Consider the following 26,210-nt stretch of genomic DNA (forward strand, 5'->3'; position numbering starts at 1 on the left):
TATAATGCTATTGCCAGTGAGTCATAAATGGCCAAAGGAAAATTGTCCCAAAAACATACATGTGGGAACAGTGCTTTGGGAATCAGCCACATAGCTAAAGTTGCTGTCAGAAGTCAATGAGTATACTCTTTACCATCATCTCTCATCAACCATAAGATTATAGTTTTAATTGGGCTTATTTTTCCTTTCCCTGGTTATAAAATGTATACCATAGAAAACTTCAGAAAAAGATATGAAGTAAAATATCAAATAAATAGCTCACTACCGGAGAAAACAAAAATTAACATTTTAGCTTATTTCCTGCTTATGCTCTTCCTTTTTTACTTTCAAATAATTTCCTTTAGTCATTATGGCAAGATCATTATGAATATGAACTATTTTGATTTTCTTACTTGAGGCAAGATCATTATGAATATGAACTATTTTGATTTTCTTACTTGAGAATTAAATCATGAATATATCAAAATATACTTAAATGTGTTATTTATGGTGGCAATACTGTATTCTACAAAATGGAATAATTGTTTTAATTATCTTTGATACTATAATATAAATGTATATAAACTTATACATTTGTATGTGGAAATATATATGAATACATATTTATATGTAAATATATTTTAATATATAGTTAGTTGGTATACAGTTAATTTTTTTCTATTATGAAGAACCTGACAACAAACCCTGACTTTTTGTGCAAAAATCTTGATTTTTTTTTTTTTTCAGATTAATTCCAAGAACCAGAACTCATGGTTAGAATAAGCATCTTGGGCTTTGGTGGGATTAAAAATAAAAAACAAAACAAAAGACAAGGCCTAAGGACAAGGGTGCCAGATGTTGAGAAAGGATGCAGGCTGAAGAACTGTAGCACATTCTTAGAGACCTCCTCACTGGGCAAGATCAGTCTAAATGCTGGAGCACTTGGAGATGAGGGGCAGGGGACAGGGGTACGGGGTGGGAGCAGACATGTCCAGGACCCCATGAGGAGGGGCTGAAGCCAGCAGCTGGGGCTGTGGTGGGACAGCAAGGGAGTGGCTATGTATTAAGCATGTCAGTATTTTTATGGCCAGAGTGAACAGGTCTTTCTGTATTTGATGAATACCAGAACTTTTTTTTGATACATTACTTCAGGAAAATTTCATTTCATGCCTTTACCTTTTATACATGAAAGCTTCCATATCACTGTAATCTCATTAGTATTATATAATGGCTTTTTAAAATCTTGTCGAGTTGTTCTCAGTGAAAATGTGAACTTTTCTTCAAATAGGTTGCTTATTTTCATATTAAATATTATTAGCTAATTAAATACTCTTTCATCACTTCTATAAGTTTGTTGTTGTTGATAGAAACAAAGCTACAGAAGACCCTGGGCATTGATCCCAATCTCTGTAATCCTCAAGCCCCTTTATTAGGTTTACCATCTGCAAAATGAAGATGACAACAGACCCCCTACACTGGGTTGCATGAGTATATATATTAAATCACAAAGTTTTATTCAATAGTAAATGTCAAGTGGAAGCCTATTCACTAATTAAAGAGATTGTCCCAAACTGTCACAAAAACTGACAAGATACAAATTTTTCCTTCAGCAAAACTGAAGAAACCACATGCTAAGGACTTCCAAGTACATTGTAGATACTCAAAACTGTGAATAAAAAGCTCACATGTTAACAGAAAAAGAATGTGGATCTATCACATTGCTTTTTATCTGTTTTACCCATATCAGGCCATTACTGCATTCTTATGAATTCTAAGGCTGTACAACTGAGTTTATTTGCCTTTCTAAGTATACAGTCATTTAATCTGCAAATAATGGTAGTTTTGTCTTCACTCTGCTCATTATCCTGTTTTCTTGTTTCAAGCCTTATTGAATTACCCAAAACAATCTTGTTTACTCTGGTTTTAATGACAATGGTTCTAATGCTATAGCAATATGCTTGCTTCTCTCAAATTGGTAATGCAGTTATTGTTAATAATGCTTCCATTTCACTTGAAAGTTTTAAATACAATGTGGTGAACTATTTTGTTAAAATTATATGTAGTTTTAATAATATGGTTATGAATACCTTTAACAATATCTGAGGCCCCAAACTATGATTATCCAAAGCAGACAGTCCTAAATTCTGTAAATTAATCAGTAGAGTCCATATCATAGAATATCTACTAGTATGCTGCACTTGAGTAAAACAGTACTTACTCATTTCAATTTATAAGCATTACAGATTAAAATTACGTGCATGTCTAGAAGTCCCATTTAAACTCCACTTCCTCAGTAGAGCCAAACATGGTATTAGCCATACCACTCTGGAGAAATGTCTACCACTTTCTAGAAGGTTACTCATGAAACCATAGATTTTTTGGACCAAAAGCACCTTTAATGCCCCCAGCATCCAAGAAATCAGTGCCTAAGTCCTTTCCACAGCATGTCTGAGCAATATTTTTTAGCCTATGCTTACTCCTTGAGCCACAGATAACACCTTATCTCAAGATGTGTACTTTCATTCTGGACAAGTTTGTTCAGTAAATTTTAATATTGGCTCAAGAAATCTTTCTCTCTTACAACCATTGGTTCTTTAGGGGGTAGATATTCTGTAGTTTGATCAACAGGAAATATCTGAGGATGGGAACAACCACATTCAATCCCCCCCACCACGCACCGGGCTTAAAAAAAAAAAAAAATCCCCTCATTTTCTGTATTTCTCCAGTCATTCCCAGTTTGCTGATATAAATGGTTGGCTTACTCTGGATGACTGAAAAACATTAACCTTTAGTTCCTACCACCTCCTTGCTTCTAAACTTAACACACTGGCTCTTTTTGTTCCTGCCCTAATTACATTTCCTTCCCTTCTATCCAACTAGCTTAGAAAGTAAAACTTCTGTTTCACCTTAACATGTCATTATGAACAGAGACAGAGTTAATATATAAAAGATTAGATTTTCAAATATCTGGTTATTACTAAGTACCTAATATCTTGTTTCCCAAGTCAATAATTAACTTTTATATTTGTTTCATAAAATCTGTTGAACTGGAGTAAAGTCAAGAGACCTGCCTTTTGTTCTGCTTTGGTGATTCTCGGGCTTCTTATTTGTAAAATGAGATGTTGATGGTTTCTAAACTCTTTTCTATTTTTTAACCTCAGTAGGAATGCTGATGTCTGTGTGTTGTTGTAGAACAAGAAAATCACCTAATTGCTCTCAGCATTATGTCAACAAAATTATTACCAAAAAGATGTCATGAGAGGTTTCATACTACCTATATTTCATATGTGAGTTGCTTCAGTTGATCAAAGATTATCTATAGGGGCACCCGGGGGCTCAGTTGGTTAAGCTTCTGACTCTTGATTTCAGCTCAGTTCATGATCTCAGGGTCCTAGGATTGAGCTTTGCATGGGGCTCTGTGCTTAGCAGGGAGTCTGCTTGAGGATTCTCTCTCTCCCTCTCCCTCTATCCTTCCCCCACTCTCTCTCTATAAAATAAATAAATCTTTAAAAATTATCTGTAAACATATATACCATTATATATATTATGGCAGTTGAGTCAGTACATAAAAGGTTAATAAAAATAGAAGTAAAAAGATTGGATAAAATGAAATTATTTGTTATCATCTTATCTAATCGTTATAAAGCTTTCTGGCATTTGAACATCAGGATTGAATAGTACAGCAGGTTTTCCTTTAAGCAGAGCCCAGAGCAAGGAGAACACATTGCCCATTACAGCATTCTGGAACATTTTTCCAGGCATAAATGTATGCAGTGTAAATTACTAGCATTCTCCTTTACCAAAAAGAATATTTTTTTCTTCATGTACTATCTACCATAAAGACAATATTCATTAAAAATCAAATAATAATGAAACCCCATTGAGTGGCTCAAGCATCAGTATTCAGAGTGAACCAAAATAACATATTCTATGAGACTTAGAATACAATGCAATTGTTCTCAGTATCTAAAAACAATTGCTAAAATGAACAAGGTATCAGTACTTCAAGACCTTGAATAAAAGCAAATCCAGTTGCTTTGTGTTTCATTAAAGCATGTCACCAACCTCTACAGAAGAGAAGCAGGAGACAGAAAGGGTGCATAGTACTCCCCTGCCCATGTTTCTGAAAAGAAAACCAAATAGGCTGACAAAGAGCATGAGTATTCAGTGATAAAAGTAGCAATTTCATTTAGAGAGATTTTTAGTTTCTTTGCTTTTACTTGTTTTTTTCATTGTAGTGGGGAGAAGTGGTAGCACCATTATGTATGTAGAGAAAATATTTGCACCAAAGATATGCAGAAGATAATCTGCAGGTATCTGGGCAAGCAGGAAGAGAACATTTACACAGTGAAACCAGACAGGTCTATAAGCTAAGAAGGAAGTAGAATCTTGTACGATACAATATGGGAGCTAAGCACAAGTACTAGACAGGGCCAATGGCCTTGTTTGCCATGGATTGGAGTTCAGTGACTGACTTGAAAGGATACTGATGTCAAAGGATAATGCAAAACTCTCAGGTATCCTTTAGATTGTAGAACATGTGGAGAGACCATTTCTCTAAAAGATAGGAAGTTCCTCATTGTATAGTAATATACTGTTCTTCTGCCCAGTGCTTGCAGTTAGGCAATGATAGGTTATCAAATAAGCATGTCCCAGTTGGTATGTGAGCATTCGAACTAACTAAATGGGGTCCTCGCACTATAAAGCAGTGCTTTTTCATGGCAGGAACATCTAGACCTAGGAATTTTAAATAAAACAGTTTTTATTTCATATAGCTTATTTGCTTAAGCAGAGAATGTTAAGTATCTATAGCTTGAATTTCCCTTGGAGTTCTTCTTATATTTCTGATCAATTTCTTATGAAGAGTAACCTTAAAGGGCACCCATATTCTCTCCCCAAGGCAGAGCCTGTTATTAATACAATATTAGGGCTCAGTCAGAAAAATTCCAAGTGTTGCTTCCTTTGTTTTGATAAGTTCTCTATATTAGCTCCTATGTGCACCTCTGTGTAAGGAATCACTGTGCAGGCCAAATGTTCCTTTCTCTAGATAGCTTATAAGCATCTGGATAAATTTACATTAGAAATTCAATTAACTTTATATTAAAAGGTCAATTAACTTGGCCATGATAGAGATTGTTTTTAATTACTTTTCCTTGTAGGGCTTCTCTTCTTGTCCAAGCGCAAGTGACACTATCAAATGATAGTCTCACTGCCTGTTGGGTGCCTGAAATTCATATGCAAAACTCACTGGAAAGAACTGTCTTGGCTAAATGAATTTACTTTTATAATCCTTAGGACTTAGAATGTCAATAAGCAATGATAGGATATTTCACTTAAACAATCTCTAAAATATTGTTCATGACAGTATCCTTCATTGTTTGTCCTTGCTGGTTTCTATTTTCTTGGTAGAAGATGATAATAAATAAAAATTATTTTAAATAGTTAGCCCTCATTACATCATATCACAGTATATTGTATGAAAAATGAATAAATGACTACATTAAAAGCAAATGATTCTAATTCCATTAGAGGGCTCATAGTTATCTTTGTGTTTACATGGGTCACAACTTAACTTATTCACATGTCACTAGAGCACTTATACTTGAGAAACCCAAGAGATCACCACTTGACACTATATAACATGTTGTAGTGTAGTGTCTACTTCTTACCAGGTGGTAAACAATACTAAGCCATCACTTAATCAAAATAAAATAATAAAAGAAACAAAGGAAGAAAGAAAGGTATAAATATATAAGTAATATATGTAACTATACTTTACATATGAATATATTAACTCAGATCTCTAGGTGACCAGCAACTTAAAAATAAAACAAACACTACTCAAGAGTTATGAGGGGAAGTCTGCAAATGAAATTTTTTGTTTTATTTTTGAAGAAGGGACCAGCCTGTACCTTACAGGAGTGGTAACAATGTGCTAAGCATGATATAAACTTTATCGGTATAGTTCTCACTACAACCCTATGAGGTAGAATTGTTTCCATTTTACTGAAGAGTAAACAGAAGCTCTAATGGCAGAGTCAGAAACTACACCCACATCAATCTGCCTTTTCAGACATCCATTTTCTCCTAGGATATAAGCACAGATCTAAGAGTAGTGAGACCATGAAGTGCTTGTAAAAGTGGATTTGGGAGTGTGTTAGAGGGCAATTTGGGAACTGAATCCAAGGAAGGGAAAGGTTTTGGCCAGTGCAACTCAGAGTGGGGCCATAAGAGTATAAATTAAACATATTTTCCCCCCATATTGATAGTTTCTCAATGAAGGGAGCTGTGCACTGATTTACATTCTAGTGCATGCTTCTTCATCTCCTCCTGGACCATTAACGGTTTGCAAACCAGCAAGCAGTCCATGGACCACACATAGGTGGCACAAGCATAAGGAATATCCTGTGAAATTTTCCTCTACTGTGAACAATTAAATGATTTTGGATAAAAGTTACCTTTAAATTTATTCTATGTGTTTTTCCATTTATAAAAAAGTATTAAAAAGCCACATCAGGGCACGTGGGTGGCTCAGTCAGGTAAGCATCTGCCTTCGGCTCAGGCCATGATTCCGGGGTCCTGGAATTGAGCCCCATTATCAGGCTCCCTGCTCAGTGGGGAGTCTGCTTCTCCCTCTATAGCTCCCCCTGCTCATGCTTGCACTCTCTCTCTCTCATTCTCTCTCTCTGTCAAATAAATAAAATCTTAAAAAAAATAAATATAAAAAGCTACATCTTATCCATATTTCTATACTAAAGAAGGTTTAAATCTCAAGTGTTATAAAATTATGGGGGCCTTTAATCTTAGTTGAAGTGATACTACTCTTACTAGTTTTAATAAGCCAATCTCTTCCAAAAGCAAAGAAAAATAGTTATCTTAAAGAATGAAAAATATTTCTATCAAACAGCATGATGTTTGGAGTAAAATACAAATTTTAAAAATGTGTTATTCATACCTGCACCTCCGCCAATGCTTAGAATCTTAATTTCTGATTTTCTATCACCAATCCTGAAAAAAAAATTATGTCGTTTAAGAAAAATGTGCTATGTGCTTTGTAAAATCTGATTATTGAATCTAGCTGAAGAGAATAAACTAAAATTATAATGAACAAAAACTAGGTCAACATGAAAGGTCACCCTCATGTTGGTGGTTACACTGCTGTGTTTAGAAATCTTTAGGAAATATGTTCTACTCATTAATGACTTTGAACTGTGAGACTTTTGAAAAGAGCACTATAAACATTTCAGAGACAGGAAATGCCATTTGTTTAGAGATTGTACGGAGAAAAAAAACAGATAAAGTGGGCCTTTGAGTCTAGTGATCTAATAAGCCATCCATTATAGATAGGAGGAAGGCTAAGGTGATTCATACTGTATATATGCCTTTCTTCTTTCTTGATAACTTCCTTTCAATGAACAAATGTTTTTAAACATTTATTGTGTGTCCATATTTAGCATTAGGGATATAAAAATGAATAAAACGCTGTTTTGTTCTTAAGTTAAAATGTGAGATAATACAGCCCAGTAGTAAGAGAAGGGAAAGATGGCAAAGTAGGAGGATCCTAAACTGATCTCCTCCCACAGACACACTGAGGCCACAATGACATATAATACAACTCACCCCGAAAACAACCTGAACACTAGCAGAAGGAGATTTTACACAGCTAAAGACATAAAGAAGCCATATCAAGAAGGGTAGGAGGGGTAGAGGTGTGGGAGGAACCAAACCCGTAGCATGGCAACTACAGGCTGGAGAGATATCAAAGGCAAGGAGATCCTTCCTAAGGTGTGAGGGGGTGAAGCCCCACCTGACACACCCCGTGTTACAGGAACCTATACCAGGAAGACAAGCCTTCAGAAAATCTGGCTTTGAAAAATCAGCAGGAATTAACTCCAGGAGAGCCAGGCCATAGAAAATGGAGACTCTGCTCCTAAAAGGTCAGCACACAATATCACTCAATCAGAGACCCAGTACAGAGACAGAAGTTTGAAAAGTACCTGGACATGTAGGAAGAAATGTATTGACTAATCTCAATGTTTGTGCTGGAGGGTAGAAGCTTTCTCCAGGAATGGAAGTTTTGGCAGACCTCATTTTTCTTGCCCTTTTTCAGTCTAACTAGCTAGATGTTGGTAGTAGCCAATGTTGCCACTCTCCATCTACACTGCTTGCTCTTCTTGGCAAACCCCTGCAGACCTGCCCCAGCAGGCAGACCTGCCCCAGCAGGCAGCCCTTCAAAGCAGGTCCTACACCACCACACCCAGAAGACAACCCCACCTGGGACCAGTGCCCCACAAAAGTGATTTCTTCACTGAGGATACTAAGGGGCAGCCCCACCCACCAGCAAACCTGCAGTAATTGTGGCTAAGCCTCTCTTAAAGCTGTGTTGGGAGCTTACACCACTGAGCAGCAAGCGCACAGAAGCTATAGCTTGGTCTGTCAGCCAGCCAGGCTATGGGCCATCTCTGGCCATCATTATGCTCACAGTAGTTGCAATCTGATCACAACAGGAGGGTACAGAAAGCCAACACAAGGGACACCCCTGGAGCACCTGGTTCTGGCGAATGGGGGCACAGCATTACTGGGCCCCACAGAATTGCCTTCTACATAAGACCACTACTTTCAAGACCATGAGATATAGCTGACCAACTAATGCACAGAAATAAACAGAGTATCAAAGAAAATTAGAAGACACAGGAATATGTTCCAAACAAAGAACAAGACAAAATATCAGAAAAAGAACTAAACCAAACAGATAAGCAGGTACCTGATGAAGAAATGAGAGTAATATTTATAAAGGTGCTCACCAGATTTGGAAGAGGAGTGGCTGAACTCTATGAGAACTTCAGTGAAAACACAGAAAATGGAAAAAAGAACCAATCAAAGCTAAAGAATACAATAACTGAAATGGAAAATATACTAGAGGGAATCAACAGCACATTAGAGGATGCAGAAGAACAAAGCAGCAATCTGGAAGTCAGGATAATGGAAAGCACCCAAGCTGAACAGCAAAAAGAAAAATTTTCAAAAAATGAGGATAGGTTAAGGGACCTCCATACATCAGGAGTACTAACATTTATATTATAGGGGTGCCAGAAGGAAAAGAAGGGGCAGAAAACTTACTCAAAGAAATAATTGCTGAAAACTTCACCAACCTGTGAAGGTTCACACACACAAAACCTATAGTAGATACACAAAAAGTAAAGAGAAAGGAATCCAAGCTTTACACTAAAGAAAGTCATCAAATCACCTGGCAATAGAGCAAGAGCAAAACAAAAGAGAAGAGTTACAAAAACAATTATTAACAATTGTAATATTCATTCACCGAACAGAGAGGCACCTAAATATATAAATCAAATATTATCAGACATAAAGAAGTAACAGTAATACAATAATAGTAGGGGACTTTCATCCCACTTACATCAATAGATAGATCATCCTGGCAGGAAATTAATAAGCAAACAGTGGCTTTAAACAATACATGAGAACAGATGGACTTAATAGATACATACAGAACATTCTTTTCAAAAACAGCAGAATACACATTTTTTTTCAAGTGCACATAGCCATTCTCTAAGACAGATCACATTAGCTTACAAAACTTGTATCAATAAACTTAAGAGAAGTGAAATTACATCAAACATCAGAAAAGATCACAATATGAAACTAGAAATCAATTACAAGGGAAAAAAGGGGGGGGGAAATGGAGGCTAAACAGCACACTACTAAAAAACCAATTGGTCAACTAAAAAAATCAAAGAGAAAAAAATTTTTTAAATACCTGGAGAAAAATAAAACTGGAAATAGAGCAGTGCAAAATGTTTGGGATGCAACAAAAGCAATTCTAAAAGGGAAGTTGAGAGTGATACAGGTCTACCTAAGAAACAAGAAAAAATCTCAAATAAATAATCAAATCATACACATAAAGGACTAGAAGAAGAATAAATGAAGCTTGAAGTTAGTAGAATGAAGGAAATAATAAATATCAGAGAGGAAATAAATGAAATCAAGACTTAAAAAACAATTGGAAAGATCAGTGAAACCAAGAGCTGGTTCTTTGAAAAGTTAAACAATTCATAAACCTTCAGTCAGATTCATTAAGAAAAGTGGAGAGAGGATTCAAATAAAATCATAAATGAAAGAGAAGTTACAACTGACACCACAGAAATACAAAGGATTATAAAAAACTACTATGAAAAATTATATGCAAACAAATTATACACTGAGAAATAGAAGAAATGGATAAATTCCTAGAAAAATATAATCTTCTAAGACTGAATCAAGAATAAATAGAAAAATCTTAACAGGCAGATTACTATTGACAAAACTGAATCCAACAAACAAAAGTCCAGGACTAGATGGATTCACAGTAGAATTCTACCAAATATTTAAAGAAGAGTTAATACCTATTATTCCCCAAACTATTCCAAAAAATGGAAGAGGAAGTAATGCTTCCCAATTCATTCTGTGGGGCCAGCATTGCCCTGATACCAAAATGAGATAAAAATACTTTTTTTTTTAATTACAGACCAGTATCCAACATAGATGCATAAATTCTTAACAAAATGTTAGCAAACCAAATTCAACAACACATTAAAAGGATCACTCACCACAGTCAAATAGGATTGATACTGGATACAAGGATGATTCAATATCTGCTAATCAATCAATGTGATATACCACATTAACAAAAGGAAGGACAAAAATCATATGATCATCTCATTAGATGCAAAAAAGCATTTGACAAAATTGAACATCTATTCATGTTAAAAACTCTGAACAGAGTGGGCTTAAAGGAAACATACCTTAACAAAACAAAGGCCATACAGGAAAAACCCACAGCTAGCATTATACTCTGGTGTAAAGTTGAAAGCTTTTCCTCTAAGGTCAGGAACAAGATAAGGATGTCCACTCTTATCACTTTTGTTCAACATAGTACTGAAGTCCTAGCCACAGCAATCAGACAAGAAAAAGAAAGGCATCCATGTTGTTAAGGAAAAAGTTGAACTATCACTCTTTTATGATATGATATGAAATTTTATGTACAAAACCCTAAAGATGCACTAAAAAACTATTAGAAGTATGAAATCAATTCAGTGAAGTTGCATGATCCAAAATTAATAAAAATCTGTTCAATTTCTGTACACTAGTAACAAACTAGCAGAAAGAGAAATAAGAAAGCAATCCCATTTACAATTGCATTAAAAAAGAATAAAATATCTCAGAATAAATTTAAACAAGGAGGTGAAGCATTTATCCTCTGAAAACTATAGGACACTGATGAAAGAAATTAAAGGAACAGAAATAAATGAAAAGATATACCATGCTCATGGATTGGAAGAATTAAAATTGTTAAAATGTCCATATGACCTAAAGCAATATACAGATTTAATACAATTTCGCTCAAAATACCAATAGTGTTTTTCACAGAACTAGAACAGATAATCCTTAAATTTGTAGGAAACCACAAAAGACCTCAAATAGCCAAAGAAATCTTGAGAAAAAAACAACAAAGTTAGAGGTATCACAATCCCAGATTTCAAACTATATTACAAAGTGATAATAATCAAAAATATATGCTACTAGCACAAAAACAGACACATAGATCAATGGAATGGAATAATAAGCCCAGAAATAAATGCATACTTATATTCTCAATTAACCTATGACAACCGAGTCAAGAATATACAATGAGAGGGTTTCTGGGTGGCTTAGTTGATTAAGCATCTGACTCCTGGTTTTAGCTCAGGTCATAATCTCATGGGTCATGAGATTTTGCTCCATGTCAGGCTCCATGCTCAGCAGAGAGTCTACTTGAAAGATTCTCTCTCTGCCCGTCCCCCACTCACTCATGCTCTCTCACTTTAAAACAAACAAATAAATCTTAAAATAGAATAAGTGAAGGACAGTCTCTTCAATAAATGTTACTGGGAAAACTGGATAGCTACATGCAAATGAATGAAACTGGATCACATTCTCATACCATAAGGAAAAATAAACTCAAAATGGATTAAAGACCTGAATGCAAGACATGAAACCATAAAAATTCTAAAAGAAAACATAGTAAGTAATCTCTAGGACATTAGCCTTCACAAGATATTTCACCTGTCTCCTCAGATAAGGGAAACAAAAAGCAAAAATAAACAGTTGGGAGTATATCAAACTAAAAGGCTTTTGCATGGCAAAGAAACCACCAACAAAACAAAAGGCAACCTAGTGAATGGGAGTAGATATTTGCCAATGACATATCCCATAAAGGGTTAACATCTAAAATATATAACGAATGCCTACAACTCAACAGAAATAAAGAAAGAAGGAAAGAGAGACAGACAGAAAGAAAGTCCAATTAAAAATCTTAGAGGACCTAAATAGACATTTTTCCCAAGAGGATATACAGATGACCAACAGACACATGAAAAGATGCTTAACATCACTAAATGTCAGGGCAGTGTAAATGAAAACCATAGTGAGATATTACTTCACAACAGTCAGAATGGGTAGTATCAAAAAGACAAAAAATAGCAAGTGTCAGTGAGGATGTGAAGAAAGGGGAACACTGGTACACCACTGGTCAGAATGTAAAATGGTTCAGCCACTATGGAAAACAGTATGGAAACAGTATGGAAAACAGAGTCCTAAAAAATTAACAATAAAAATACCACACAATTTAGCAATTCCACATTTGGGTATTTACCCAAAGAGAAGGAAAACACTAAATAAAGATATATGCTCCCCTATGTTTATTGAACCATTATTTACAAAAGCCAAAATATGGAAGCAACCTAAGTATGAATAGATGAATGGAGAAATATGTGATATATATACACAATGGAATATTACTCAGCCATTTAAAAAATGAGATCTTGCCATTTGTGACAACATGGATGGACTTAGAGGGTATTTTAAGTGAAATAAAGCAGATGGAGTAAGATAAATGCCTTATGATTTCACAAATATGTCAGATCTAAAAAACAAAACTAACGGATAGGCTTCATCAACAACAACAACAAAAAACAGAAGCAGACTCATAAATATAGAAAATAAACGTGGTTTTCAGAGGGAGGGGAGTGAGGTGACGGGTGAAATAGGCATGGGGTTTAAAGGATACAAACATCCAGTTATAAAATAAATAAGCATGGGAATATAGTCAATAATACTGTAATAATTTATGGTGACAAATAGTAATTATACTTACTGTGGTAAGCATTTTGTAATGTGTATGATTGTGGAATCACTACATTCTGTACCTGAAATAATGCTGTATATCAACTATACTTCAATTAAAACTAAAGAAAAAAATAGAGCTCAGTATTATGGTTCTAGTACTGGAAATGGAATGGGGTTGATTTACTGGGAGGTAACAGTAGGACTGCTTTTGATTGATGCTAATAAAAGGGAAAAGGGTGTTATGACTAAAGAATTTCCAGCTTGGGTGACTGCATATGGTGAAAAAAAAGAAGCTGGAGAATATAGTTTGAAGGCAAGTTTGTGTTTTGTCAGGGTGCCTTGTTTTTTGTTTTTTTCTTTTTAATCGGAATTCTACAAACATTTGGATATGCGAGATTTAAGCTGAGTGGGAGACAGATCTGGTCAATGATGTATTCTGGAGAGTTAGCATCATAAAGTTTTGGTCTAACTAGGAGACTAGATTCTATCACCCAAGCATTCTGCAAAGAATTAGACAAGTAGTAGGATAATGATGTAATGCCAACTTTTAAAAGTCACTGGTTTATGGGGAACACACAAAGGGGACAAAGAAGAAAACAATAAAGCTCAGAGAGGATAGAATTAGAGAAAGAGAAAGCCATTAGTAGCGTTAACAGTAGCAGAGTGTACTACCACAAAATAAAGGAGGAATCATCTCCATTGAATTTGGCAATATGAGTATCTTTGATAATAGTTTTAAAAAGAATGTTGAGGGCAGAAGTCAGATGGCAGTGAGATTAAAAGTGAGCTGAATAAAGAGAAATAAGATCTAGCGATTGTTGTACTATAATAAAAAGGTGAGAATGGAAAGGGAAAACAGGAACCGGGAGTGGTATTTATGTGGACTCTAGCTTTGCAGCTGCTTTTTTTTCCCCTGATGTGAGAGAGCCTGGACAGAGTAGTACAACAAAAACAGATTGAAGCAAAGTTCACAAAGGATAGATTCAAGGACACCTATGAATGAATTGCCTTCCTTAGTTCTAATTATCTTCCCACTCATGATCATAGTCCTAATACACCCATCCTTATCTATGGTCTTGGTTAATTCTTGGTCTTGGTTTTATATCTGTAGATAGCATAGTGAAGCCATGGAGCACAGCACCAAGGTAGAAGCCATGGCCTACCGATATATTACCTTAAGCTAGTTATTTAATTTCTCTGCATCTTTACTACCTATGAAATAGGATAATAATACCACCTATTGTATAGAATTATAATAATAGTATCTAGTTTAAGAAACAGTTGTGGGAATTAAGTGATTTAATTCACGTAAATCTCTTAGAAATGTGTCTGCACATGACAAGCACTCAACATATATTAGGAATTGTTATTGCTAATTGTCCAGCAATTGTCAAGCAATTGTCCAGCCACAACTAAGTGATTTCACTCTTTGAATTTTCACAATTTTTCTATGAATTAGACACGATTATGAACCTATTTCACATATTATGATGAATAATTATTGAAAACTTACTATTTTCCAGCCAGGGATCTAACTGTATAACATATAGGGGTGCCTGGGTGGCTCAGTCATTAAGTGTCTGCCTTCGGCTCAGGTCATGATTCCACAGTCCTGGGATTGAGCCCCAAATCAGGCTCCTTCCCCAGCAGGAAGCCTGCTTCTCCCTCTCCCACTCCCACTGCTTGTGTTCCCTCTCTTGCTGAGTCTCTTTCTATCAAATAAATAAGTAAAATCTTTAAAAAATAATAATAAATGTATAACATATAACAACAGCAACACAATTTATTATTTACAGCAATATACTGGAACCCTCCCCACCCCACACTTTGCATCCAGATGGGGATTGTTTCTCCATGGAAACAAACCATCTTAGTGAATAAACTTAAAATACTGACATCCGAGAATCTCTCAGTAAACAACTGAATTCACATCCAATTCCTGCAGTGAGTCACCCACTCAAACCTCACTTACATACACAAAAAGGATCTGAACACTTTTTTAGTGTCTCACTATTGATTGGATGGATAATCAAATCACATCAGATAGCTAGGGAGTTCCCCTAACATGAGAGGGACCAAAAGAAACAGAAAAAGAGCACTCAGAAGAAATATGCAGAGAGCAGAGGAAAATTTTATAATAGATAAAAAAGGTATTACACCTGTGAAAGATGAACAGGCTATAAAAAAGAACATTTTTGAAAATTAAAACTATAATAGTAAAAAAATTAATAGAAGGGCTATAAGATAAAATTGTAAAAATTGGATATGTAAGAAAATTAGGGAATTAATTCAGGAGGTCTGGTGTTTGATGAATATAAATTCCAGAAAGAAAATCAGAGAGAAGGGATGATAAAATAATACCAAATTTCCCTGAGATGAAAGATCAGAATCTTGATTGAAGTGGCCCAGGGACTACCCACAAAAATGTGTGAAAAAGGAATGCCAGGGTGGCTCAGTTGGTTAAGCGTCTGCCTTCAGCTCAGCTCATGATCCCAGGGTCCTGGGATCGAGTTCTGATTTGGACTCCCTGTTCAGTGGGGAGTCTGCTTCTCCCTCTGCCTGCTGCTCCCCCTGCTGTCCTCTCTCTCTGACAAATAAAATCTTAAAAATAAAATGTGTGAAAAAGTCCCACACTACAACTCATCTTAAAATTTTAGAATACTAGACAGAAAATCCTTAAAACGTCTAAGTAGGGAAAACAAAAACAAAACAAAACAAAAAGATCACAAGCCAAACAAGAACAATTTGAAGGACATTGGATTGCTCAATAGAAACTCTAGTTGCTAAAAGAAAATGAAAAAATACCTTTAAATTTCTGATATAATATTTCAGGATAGCAATTGCTATCTAATAAAGATGACCATAGACTGAAGGTACTTTTAAACATAACAAAATCTCAAAGAAGTTTACTTTTCATGCACTCTTTCTCTGGAAGCCTTAAAGGACAAGAAGAAGTGGCGGGGAGGGGTAGGACAAGGTTGAGGATGATAAAAGTCTAAAGAAATCAAGAAAAGAATGACATGAGATCCAGAATCAGGGTATTCAGTACTGCAGAGAGGAGAAGAGAATTTCTAGAAGGTGAAATAAATTCTATCAATAATTGTATGGCAGATCACCAGCAAATCACCAGAGTGGAAAAGATGAACAGAGTTCCAGAAAAGATGTTCCCATGGGGGAAAATTAACAGATGACTTGATTTGTTGGATTATATTGAGAGAAGATTAATCCTTCTGCTTGGGGTACAAGTAGTGACAGGTATATTGAAAACTAAGAAAAGAAACTATAATCAAAACAATAGTTAACTCTAGGAAAAAAACAAAAAGTACCTGAAAGGAAATGTGATTGTAGTATAATGTATCATTCAATTATGTATAATATGTACATAGGCAAAATGATATAAACAAATTATTGAACCCCAAATTTTGACATAAATATACTGATATGATAGGGAAGGAAATGTATGTGTTTATTTAGCTATTTTAATACAGTAAAATTAAGAAAAAGAAGAATAACATGTTATTTAGAATTAGGAAAGAAAATTTCATAAGAAACAACTAAAATACTTCAAAATGTTGAAAGTGGTTGCTTCTGAGAGGGGAGTAAATAGGGCTAGGAACCAGTTTTTTGTTTTTTTACCACTGCAGTGCTAATTTGGTTATGCTTTTGAAAGTTCTTCAGTCTTTCACAGATTCTACATTCAATATTTCTAAGCAGACTGTGGACACCATGAAGATAGGGGTCATCATTCATTATGTTATATCCATTCACTGTGCCTCTTCGAACCACTGATGACTAAAGAAAACCAAGGGTCTGGATGAGCTACAGACATGAACACAGACCTTTAGTACTGCAAAAGAATTCAGAAATTAACTTATAATCTTTAATTTTAGAAATGAACAAAAGACCCAAAGAAGTAAATTATTAGTTCCTAGATAAGAAGTTACCTGTATTTGAGGTATGCTTTGATTTTGGCATCATTGTTCTAATACTTACTAATTATTAATAAATTATATACCACTCTATTTAAAAAAATTAAAAACTGAACCATGAAAAATATAAAGGGCAATGGAATTTCACACACATCCAACAATGCCTACTTTCATCAGGCAGAGGTACTGTCCGGGTGAGTTTCAAGCCTACAATAGAGAAATCCAGCAAAAGATAAAATATCAGTTTTCTTTGCTGTTGCAAATTGGATCCACAGTCAGTCATTTCTTCCAGTTTTCTATCATTATTTCCTGAAGCAGAGTAAGTTACAGCAATCCACCCCCAGATAGGTGATTTGATTATCTTTAGCATGTGGAATCTTTTACTCTCATAATGCTTATCAGCTCTGGCACAAATTGAACACATTAATCACCCAAAAAAAAAAAAAAAAAAAAAAAGTCTGCAAGAAGGATAGGAACTAGTGAGTTTCACTGATAATGGGAAAATGCCTTTTTTTTTTTTTTTAAAGAACCACATTGCTAATATTAAGTTGAAAGGAAAAGACGGTTGTTTGGTGTTTTTTTTTTTTTTGGTTTTTTTTTTTTTTTTTTTTGAGAATAACTATAAGAATGGATAAGGAAGTGAATTTAAATGGATAGTAGGAGAACCCAGAAGCACCCCATCCTCAATCCACAGGGATAAACAGTATTTGGTAATTATTTATATTTTATTCTAATCAAAAGAATACTAAATTCTGCATTTGGTACGTTTTTGAAACGCGAAATCTGGAGGAGGGCTGAAAAATCTGAGCTCAAAGATTTGCATCTTTTCCCAAATGAACATGGATGTGTGCCTTCAAATGGTTAACGCTTATCTCCGCGCAGCTGGAAATCCTGCACAAATCGGAGCCTTTGAACATGGAAAGCGAGCGTCTAACTAAAGCACGGCAGGAGAAGGGGCGCAGGGGTGGGGGGTGGGGGTCGAGGAAGACTGGGTGGAAGCTGCTATCAGTAGCTCCTTCTTATCCCGGCGCCCAGCCTGCAGGGCTGGGCTCGACCCATCTATCATTGCACACAAGGAGCCGGAGGCTTGTCTTTTTGACAAAAACGTCCTTTTTTGTTACCTTGCTATTATTTCTGGCAGCTTCTTGTCCATGAATTCCTGCATGCACTGGTGTTCCGTGGAACTGTTGAGAAACCTCCGAAAAGATTCAACGTATCTGTTGTGGTCAGAAAACAAGCTCCTCATGGAAGATGCCATGTTTGCTTTTCTGATGGAAGACAGAGAAGGAAGTTTAACTTCCCCTCCTTTTCTTCCCAGTTCCTTATTTTTTCTCTTCAACACCACCCTTTCCCTCCTACCCTCCCTCCCCCGCCAAAAAAAAAAAAAAAAAAAAGAAAAGAAAAGAAAAACAAAAAACAAACAAACAAACAAAAAACCAAAACAAAAACAAAACAACACAAGACAAAACCCACCAAAACCTGCTTTGAATTTAACAGGCACTGAAGGCTGGTGTGCAAATCTCATTATTACGTCAGTCATTTGTACAGGACTTTGGCGGCTACTTTAACCCTTACACTGTTGTTTTGTAAGAAAGGGAGGTGGGAAAGTAAAGCAATAAATCCACTGCTACAACTTGTTTGTTAACGCCTGGAGTTCAGAAAGTCGAAAACACAGACTGGATTCTAATTATACCCTGTTTGTGAGCAGCAGCCAGACATAAATTCCAAGTGGTATAGTGGTGGCTTTAAGGGTGAAAGGCGACAAACACAGAGATAAACACCCATGTAAAGGGCTAAAGACCATTTTCAGAAATCTACCCGAGTTGAAATCTTTGACAGATTTCCTCCACCTGCCTCCGTGCTTTCTATAGGAGAACTTCTTGCCTTCCCCCTGCTCAGTACTTGAACTTTACACTTCTGCACTGCCTCTCTTCAAATGCTGTTGTGATTCAGGAAGTCTCTTTAGCATAAACCCTGGGGAAGGAGCTATTAACTAGAAGGTCTGAGAAGCCTGCTGGGGGCAGTGAAGGGAATGAGAGAACACTCTCTGGGCACAAATGCGGGAGAAAGGGTAAAGCCAGCTGAGTCTGTAGGAATTCCCCAAGTACTTCTGAGCATTGGACCTTAGATACCTAGGGTTGACTGAGCTTCTGGTGGCCCAGCGTTGTCACCAAAGACCCAAAGAGTTAGAATATCTACATGCTGGACTTTTTACCCAGGACATGGTGTTTAAAAAGACCACTCCCAGGGCACCTGGGTGACTCAGTCAGTTAAGTGTTTGTCTTGGCTCAGGTCATGATCCCAAGGTCCTGGAAACCAGCCCAGAATCAGACTCCTTGTTTAGCAGGGAATCTACTTCCCTATCTCCCTTGGCTCCCCTCTCCTCTTCCCTGATTGTGCGCTCTATCTCTCTCACACTCTCTCAAAATAAATGAATAAGATCTTTAAAAAAAAAAAAAAAAGAAAGAAAGAAAAGAAAAGAAAATCACTCCTCCAGCTTAGGATGTTAATAACAGTATCTATCTCAGGAAAGGTTATAAGAATTAATGAGCTAGTTCCTATACATCTCTTAGAAGTGTGTCTGCCTAAGCCATTCCCATGCTCTGATTCAGTTCCAAAACTGCCCTCCAAGCATTCAACACTCCCAAACCCTCTTTTATAAGCACTTCGTGGTCACACTACTCTTGGAGCTGTGCCTTTACCTTAGGAGAAAATGGGAAATCTGGAAGAGCAGATTGATGTGGGTGTAGTGTGAAACTGTGTGACCTTGGCTGAAACAGAACTTTCTGTTTGCTCATCAGTAAAATGGGAACAATGAATTAAATCTCGTGGGGTTGTAGTGAGAGTTCTCCTGGATTCTTTTATATCATGATTAGCACATTGTTACTGCTCATGTAAGGGGCAGGTCAGTCCCCTCTGTAATAAGAAAACAACAAAAGTTGCCATTTTACTTACAGACACTGAAGCTGAGTTTCGTATCATTTCACATGTCATGAAATACTATTCTTCTCTGGATTTTCTCCAGTCATTGAAAGAAGTAACAGTTATTCTTAGCTCATGGGTTGGATGAAAAACAAGATGCTGGGCTGGATTTGGCCCACCAGCCCTAACTTAGCTCCGGGGACTGCATATAGACAGACAGACATATGCTCCTTAACTCGTGTGTCTATCCACCCAGCCTGGTTCTTCCTCAAACTGACTCTCACAAGCTTCTGGTTCTTCATTACAATCTCCCACTCTTCCCTTTAGATCTAATCCAAGTCATTCATTCACATATTCATCTCCTGAACAAATATTTAGTAAGGGTATACTGCGTGATACTCGGTTGTGAAGAAATGACATTGACCTTACCTTCAAAAGTTCCTACTAAAACCTACTTCTAACTAGAACTCACTCTTCTCCTGAGACTATCACCTGGCCCATTGCCAAATCTTCCTCAACAGTCTGTTCTTCATTCATTTCTCATTTGGGATTTCTTCCCTCTTCTCATTGCCTCTATCCTACTTGAGAGTCTCCTTTTTTTTTTCACCTACTGCGCCATTTCCATACTGACCTCCCGATCTTAGGAGTCACACAGATCCTAGCCAATTGTATCGCCACTGCCAAATTCAGTCTTCTAAAGCACAGTAATGATAAAGTCACTCCTCTCCCCTCACATGTGTACTGTCTCCCCACCATTACCCAAGTTAAGTCCAAAGCTCATTCTTTGACTCTCCCACCCCAAATCATCCAGACTTGTGTTTCATTTTCCTTTAAGCCTGGCTAGTGCATGCCTTCAAACTGTGCTACTTCTCTGGATATATCCCCGTGCTTTCCTGCCCACAGCTTCTCCATGCAGTAGCCCCCCTTGACTAATGCCCTGCTTCTCCTTTTACCCCGCCCACCAAAAATGTTCCCACTCCTCATGTGCTACCACTTCCATTAAGCCTTCCATATTTGCCTCGAAAGGCTTAGCACTGTGCTCTTAGTTTCTGAGCCTCTTACAATTTTGATGGCATTTGTCCTTGTGTTATGGTCTGTTAATGAACCTGCCTTCTCTCCCCCCCAAGTCCCTATGTGATTGCCAGCTAATAAAGACGGACTGAGTCACAACTGTGCACAGTAGGCTTTCAGTTATTTTAAAAGATTAAAATTGTGCTTGATCACTTTCAGTATTGAGATACTCTCCACTGTCAGATAGTCTTCTCCTTTACATGCCTGGTTCTAACTGTTAATAATAAAACTGTAATTCCACTTACTGAGTTCTTATTATGGGCCCGGAGTTGTACGGGTCTTTTCTATTCTAGTGTAGGATTTTTACTTTGCAGTAGCTCTGTGGGCTTGCCTATATGACAGATGAGAAAACAGAATTCCCAAGAGGTTGGATCCTTTGCTCAAGGATGCCTAGTAAGGAAGGGACAGAACTGGGAATATAATTCTCCTCTGTCAGATTCCCAAACCAGTGCTGTCGCAAACTCTATGTTCAGCCCAAATCTGCCTCCTTATAACTTGTACATGGTATTCCTATGTCTGGCTACTTAATCTACATGGAATGATTCTAATTTCTTCCCCATACAACACCTATTGAAAAATTTGAAATTGGTTCATAGGTTAGCTCTACTCCTAAAGATATCTCTTTCCTAATTCCATAATTCTTAGTCTATTTGGACTGCTATCACAAAAATGTTATACACTAAATAGCTTAAGAAGCAAGCATTTATTTCTCAGAATTCTGCATATCTGAGTCTATGTGTGTGTTTCTCATATATGACATTCCAGTCAAAATCTGTAGGTGCTGGCAGATTCGGGATCTGGGGAAGGCTCATTTTCTGGTTCTTAAACAGACATCTTCTAACTGCCTCTTCACATGTCAGAAAGGACAAGGAAATTCTCTGGAATCTTTTATAAGAGCACCGATCCTGTTCATGAGGGCTCTATACTCATGACCTAATCACTCTTCAAAGGCCCCCCACCTCCTAATACCATAACGTTGGGGGTTAAGGTTTCAACATATGATTTGGTGAGTCCTCAGATACTTGATCCATGACAGTTACTAATTATTTCATTTCCAATATAGCTTTATATAATCCATTATGCTAGTTTCTTCCTTTGGACATACTAGTTTGTCAGGGATTCTTTAAAAAATTGGTGTCTGCAAATAAACACAATATCCCAAAAATTGCCTAACCGGTACAGATTGTTAGGGTACAGGTTAGACTAAACTAATATTTCCCAATGATGTTCCGCCCAACCCAAGTTCTTTCAGATGTTACTTGCGGCTTTACAAAAAAAAAATTGGGTTCAGTAGATTTCTCTGATAGTCATAATGCATACTAGCATATTAAAGCTTCATAAAACCTTTGCCACGTGCCCTGTTGAAATGCAGATATGCCATGTCTGTGGCATTTTGGCATTTCTCTGATTAGTCTTTCAGCCCCTCCACAAAAAGGAAAATCTTGTTGCTTTCAGTGTGACTTGCACTTGACTAAATGCTGGTTTCAGCAATCACAACTTCCTTTCTACAATTACAAATAGACTCTCTGTTTCATAATCCATAATGAATCTGGAATGTCCCTGGGGATTAAAACATCTAGCAGGCTGGTTGGAATTACTAAATTTTATGAATCCTCTTTTCCCTCTTTCTTAAAAATTGGGGCAACAGTCTAGCAATCTATCATTTGCTGTGACTTCTCAAAGGTTACCGACAATAACATCATTATTGCTCTTATAAATTATCTCAGTACACTGGGATGTGATTCTTCTAGACTTTGAAAGATTGTCATAGTTAGGATTCTTAGATGTTCTCATACCTCTTTGGGGCTTCTGTCCTCTATTACTTACCATATATTACGCTGTTACTGCGTCAAAGTGCCTTTCACACATTATCTCATAATACTCTTAATCCTCTGGGAATGGAAACATTGCTATCATCAAGCAAGACTCAAAACAAATAAGTTGTATGAAATCATGTAACGCATGAGAAAAGAATCTGGATTCAAATTCATTTTGTTTAACTCCATGGACCATTTCTTAAAAAATTATATCACACTATTTCTTACCACTCTGTACCTTTTCAACTTGATTATTTTCCATGTTAGAGAACATGGAACAATGACAACAAAAAGGTAGAGTAATTCTGTATTCTTCCTGTCATCAAGTAATATAATATTATCCACGCTAGGTCAAAAAGCAAATGGTATCCCTTATCTACTTTTTTTTTAAATTTATTTTTTTAATTTTTTATTTGAGTATAGCTGACATGCAATGTTACATTAGTTTTAGGTGTACAGCATAGTGATTTGACAAGTTTATACATTATGCTGTGTTCACCACAAGTGTAACTGCCATCTGTCCTGATATATCACTATTAATGGAGCATAGTAGCAAGTAAGGCAGGCAGGGGCAAAGGACCCCCATCCTAAGAGGAAACTATCTTTAAAAGGAAAAGGAACCCATCCTGTTACTCTACATCATCCTGGAAGGACACCTCCACCTTTTCCCACCTGAACAACTACCTGATAGGTAGATAAGCAGTGGACAAAAACTGAATTGGGTGACAGGTACAGGGAAGCTTAATCAGATTAAAACAGCCTGCCAACATTCTCCTAAAAACCCCTAGACTTAGAAGCCCTAATGGGAACTATCTCAGGCCCCCTCCCTCTTCAGGAGCTTTGTACTATCTCTCAGTAAACTTTGCAGCCCACCACTCTTCTCCTGGTCTACCTCTTCATTCTTCAAAGCCACCTGACCAAGAACTACAGGCAGCGAAGGAAAATAAATCCTGAAACACTGTTACAATATCATTGACTATATTCCTTATGGTGTGCATTTTATTCCTGTGACTTATTCTTGCCAAACTGGAAGCATGTATCTCCCCCTTCCCTTCACCTATTTTTTCAAACTCCACACCCCTCCCTTCTGGAAACCATCAGTTAGTTCTCTGTATATATAGGTATGATTCTGCTTTTTGTTTATTTCCCTTTATTCATATGGCTTTGTATGTGTTATACCAAAAAAAACAAACAAATAAATAAAAGAGGAAGAAACAGTAGCAAAATGCCAATGTTGTGAAAATGTTGGGGTTTGGGAACAAACAGTCAAGAAAGAATTCCTGAGTCATCTTTGGTGCAAAAAGTGTGGTTTTACTAAAGAATAGGGACAGGACCCATGGGCAGAAAGAGATGCCCTGAGGTCGGGAGGAGTGGCTGATTATATACTTTCAAGTTAGGAGGCAGTTAGGGATAGCACAGTCTTTAAGGAATTTGAAAGCAAGGTTTCTAGGATCTTGAGGGGCTAGCTCTCATTAGGATAAGGTCATTTACTACTGTCTCGTAAACCTTACAATCCTGAGACCCTTCAGAGGTGTATCAGTGGGTCGTATATTTGGGGGATGATTACAAACATTTATCTTGGGGGGATAGAGAGAAAGGAAGTTTCCAAAGGGATTTTTTTTTTTTCCAAAGAGATTTTTAATAGGATTCTGGATGCTGGGCTAGTGTCAAGCTGAAGTTGTCTTTTGCTTTTAGCTAAGTATTACCGTTGAAGTAGCTAAGCTCCTCAAGGAAAATTACTTGAGATAGCTCAAGTACTTGTGAATGGACTGCAAGGAAAATTTATTTATTCTTTCCTTTGTTCTCCACATCATTCTCCTCTGAATAATTTTGACCCTTAAATCTTCAAGGTTGCTGAGAGTGGAAGGTCTCATCTTCTAGAACTTCTTCCTGCTGAATAGGGACATAGAGATGTCCCTGCCTATGGGTCAACATTGATCAGTCAGGGACTTATATGTATAGGAGTTATGAAAGACAGAAGCAGCTGAATCCAAAGGAGAAAACATATATAAAATTTCCCTCAGTACAAAGGATCACCTGTTGGCTTGAAGATGTGGCAGTGATGGAGTCTGGGCACCAAGTGGAGAAACAGGGGAGAAAACAGCAAAACATGATGAGAGTAACAAAAAGAAAAAGAAACACAAATCAGAGTCAGTTGACAAAAATCCTCTTCCAATCTAGGAGTTTAAACAATCACTAAAGGAAAAAGAGAGATTATTTAAAGCACCTACCCACCTTTGGGTATTCATAGAATCCTGGCACATGTTTGTGGTCATCTGAGGTATATACACAAAACTTTGTTTTAATAAAGCATAGGTTCCTCCTTGAGCTGCAGTCAGGATATCAGGGACCATTTGGTTTTAGAGGGTCATCTTCTGAATTTGTGTGTGACTACATGTCTAGCTTAGTCCAAGATAGTCACTGTATGCCTGGCTAAGGCCTCTATTTGCAATTTTACATCATAAGAGGCAGCTCCTGGGACAAATACAAAAAAAAAAAAAAAAGGGATAAAACCATTTGATGTTTAGCCTTAACAATTTCCTAATTATGAGGATTCACTGGCAAGTGAGAGAACACTTGTCTGGGTATATGGGTATCCCCAAGTGTAACACCCAATACAAGCATAAAGAAAGAGGGTTGACCATTATTTACATAAGTCCATAGTTAATCTTATGGAGTGGTTGTCCTTTGGATTTTAAGGAGTGATTTTGTTATTCAAGCCACACAGAATTGGTCAAGGTGCTACTTGAGTTACAAAATTATTGAGGAGAAAATTCATCCCATTTTTCCAGTTGTTCAAATAGTCATATGCTCATGGGATCGTGTTACTATCCCCACAAAATAACAAACATGAAAACTGTCTATACATGAGCTATCATTGCAATTTCTCTGAAATTTACCTCAAGTTGTCTAGCTTAGGCAAACAACAAATACTCAAAGTTAATCAGAACTAGAATTTAACATCCTTAAAATGCATTACTGAAACATAATTTTTCTCTCTAGAATCACCCTTATTTCCAGAGATAGCCAAATTGAAACAAATCTGCTTGTAAAACAAGCCGAATTTTTAACATAGTTGGCCTAATTAGTTCCCTGAGCTCAGGGAGAATTGTCATTGGCCATATAGAACTTTCAAAATTTGCTTTGCTGGAACTCTTCATAAGGAATCTAGATTGAACTTTTAGTAGTGTCTTTAGGCCAGAAACCAAGCTAAACACTTGCCATGAGACATGCCTGCAATACCTATAGATTTGGGTGAATTCATCTTCTCAAGTTTCCAAAAGCATGCTGACATTCCTGCACCTGCCAGGAAGTGACATTCTTTCTT

At 36.7% G+C, this 26,210-nt stretch overlaps 1 protein-coding gene across 2 annotated transcripts in view; it reads right to left on the reverse strand.

The window, feature by feature from the left end:
* The window catches only part of LOC111143222 (histamine N-methyltransferase), a 50,586-nt gene extending 25,358 nt beyond the window's left edge, over positions 1–25,228 (reverse strand). The window contains exons 1-5 of one of the 2 annotated variants that reach the window (XM_022496809.1): positions 25,118–25,228; positions 24,920–24,951; positions 18,194–18,340; positions 8,784–8,819; positions 6,935–6,987 (exon numbers count right to left, since the gene is read on the reverse strand). In XM_022496809.1, the coding sequence (XP_022352517.1) occupies positions 6,935–6,987; positions 8,784–8,819; positions 18,194–18,330 (226 nt within the window). In that variant the 5' untranslated portion in view covers positions 18,331–18,340; positions 24,920–24,951; positions 25,118–25,228. The remainder of the gene's footprint in view (positions 1–6,934; positions 6,988–8,783; positions 8,820–18,193; positions 18,341–24,919; positions 24,952–25,117) is intronic. The other variant, XM_022496800.1, reaches the window with a different exon arrangement.
* Between the last annotated feature and the right edge of the window lie 982 nt (positions 25,229–26,210).

This window comes from Enhydra lutris, unplaced genomic scaffold (assembly GCF_002288905.1).
Source record: "Enhydra lutris kenyoni isolate GAN:26980312 unplaced genomic scaffold, ASM228890v2 scaffoldscaffold1, whole genome shotgun sequence".
NCBI lineage: Eukaryota > Metazoa > Chordata > Mammalia > Carnivora > Mustelidae > Enhydra > Enhydra lutris.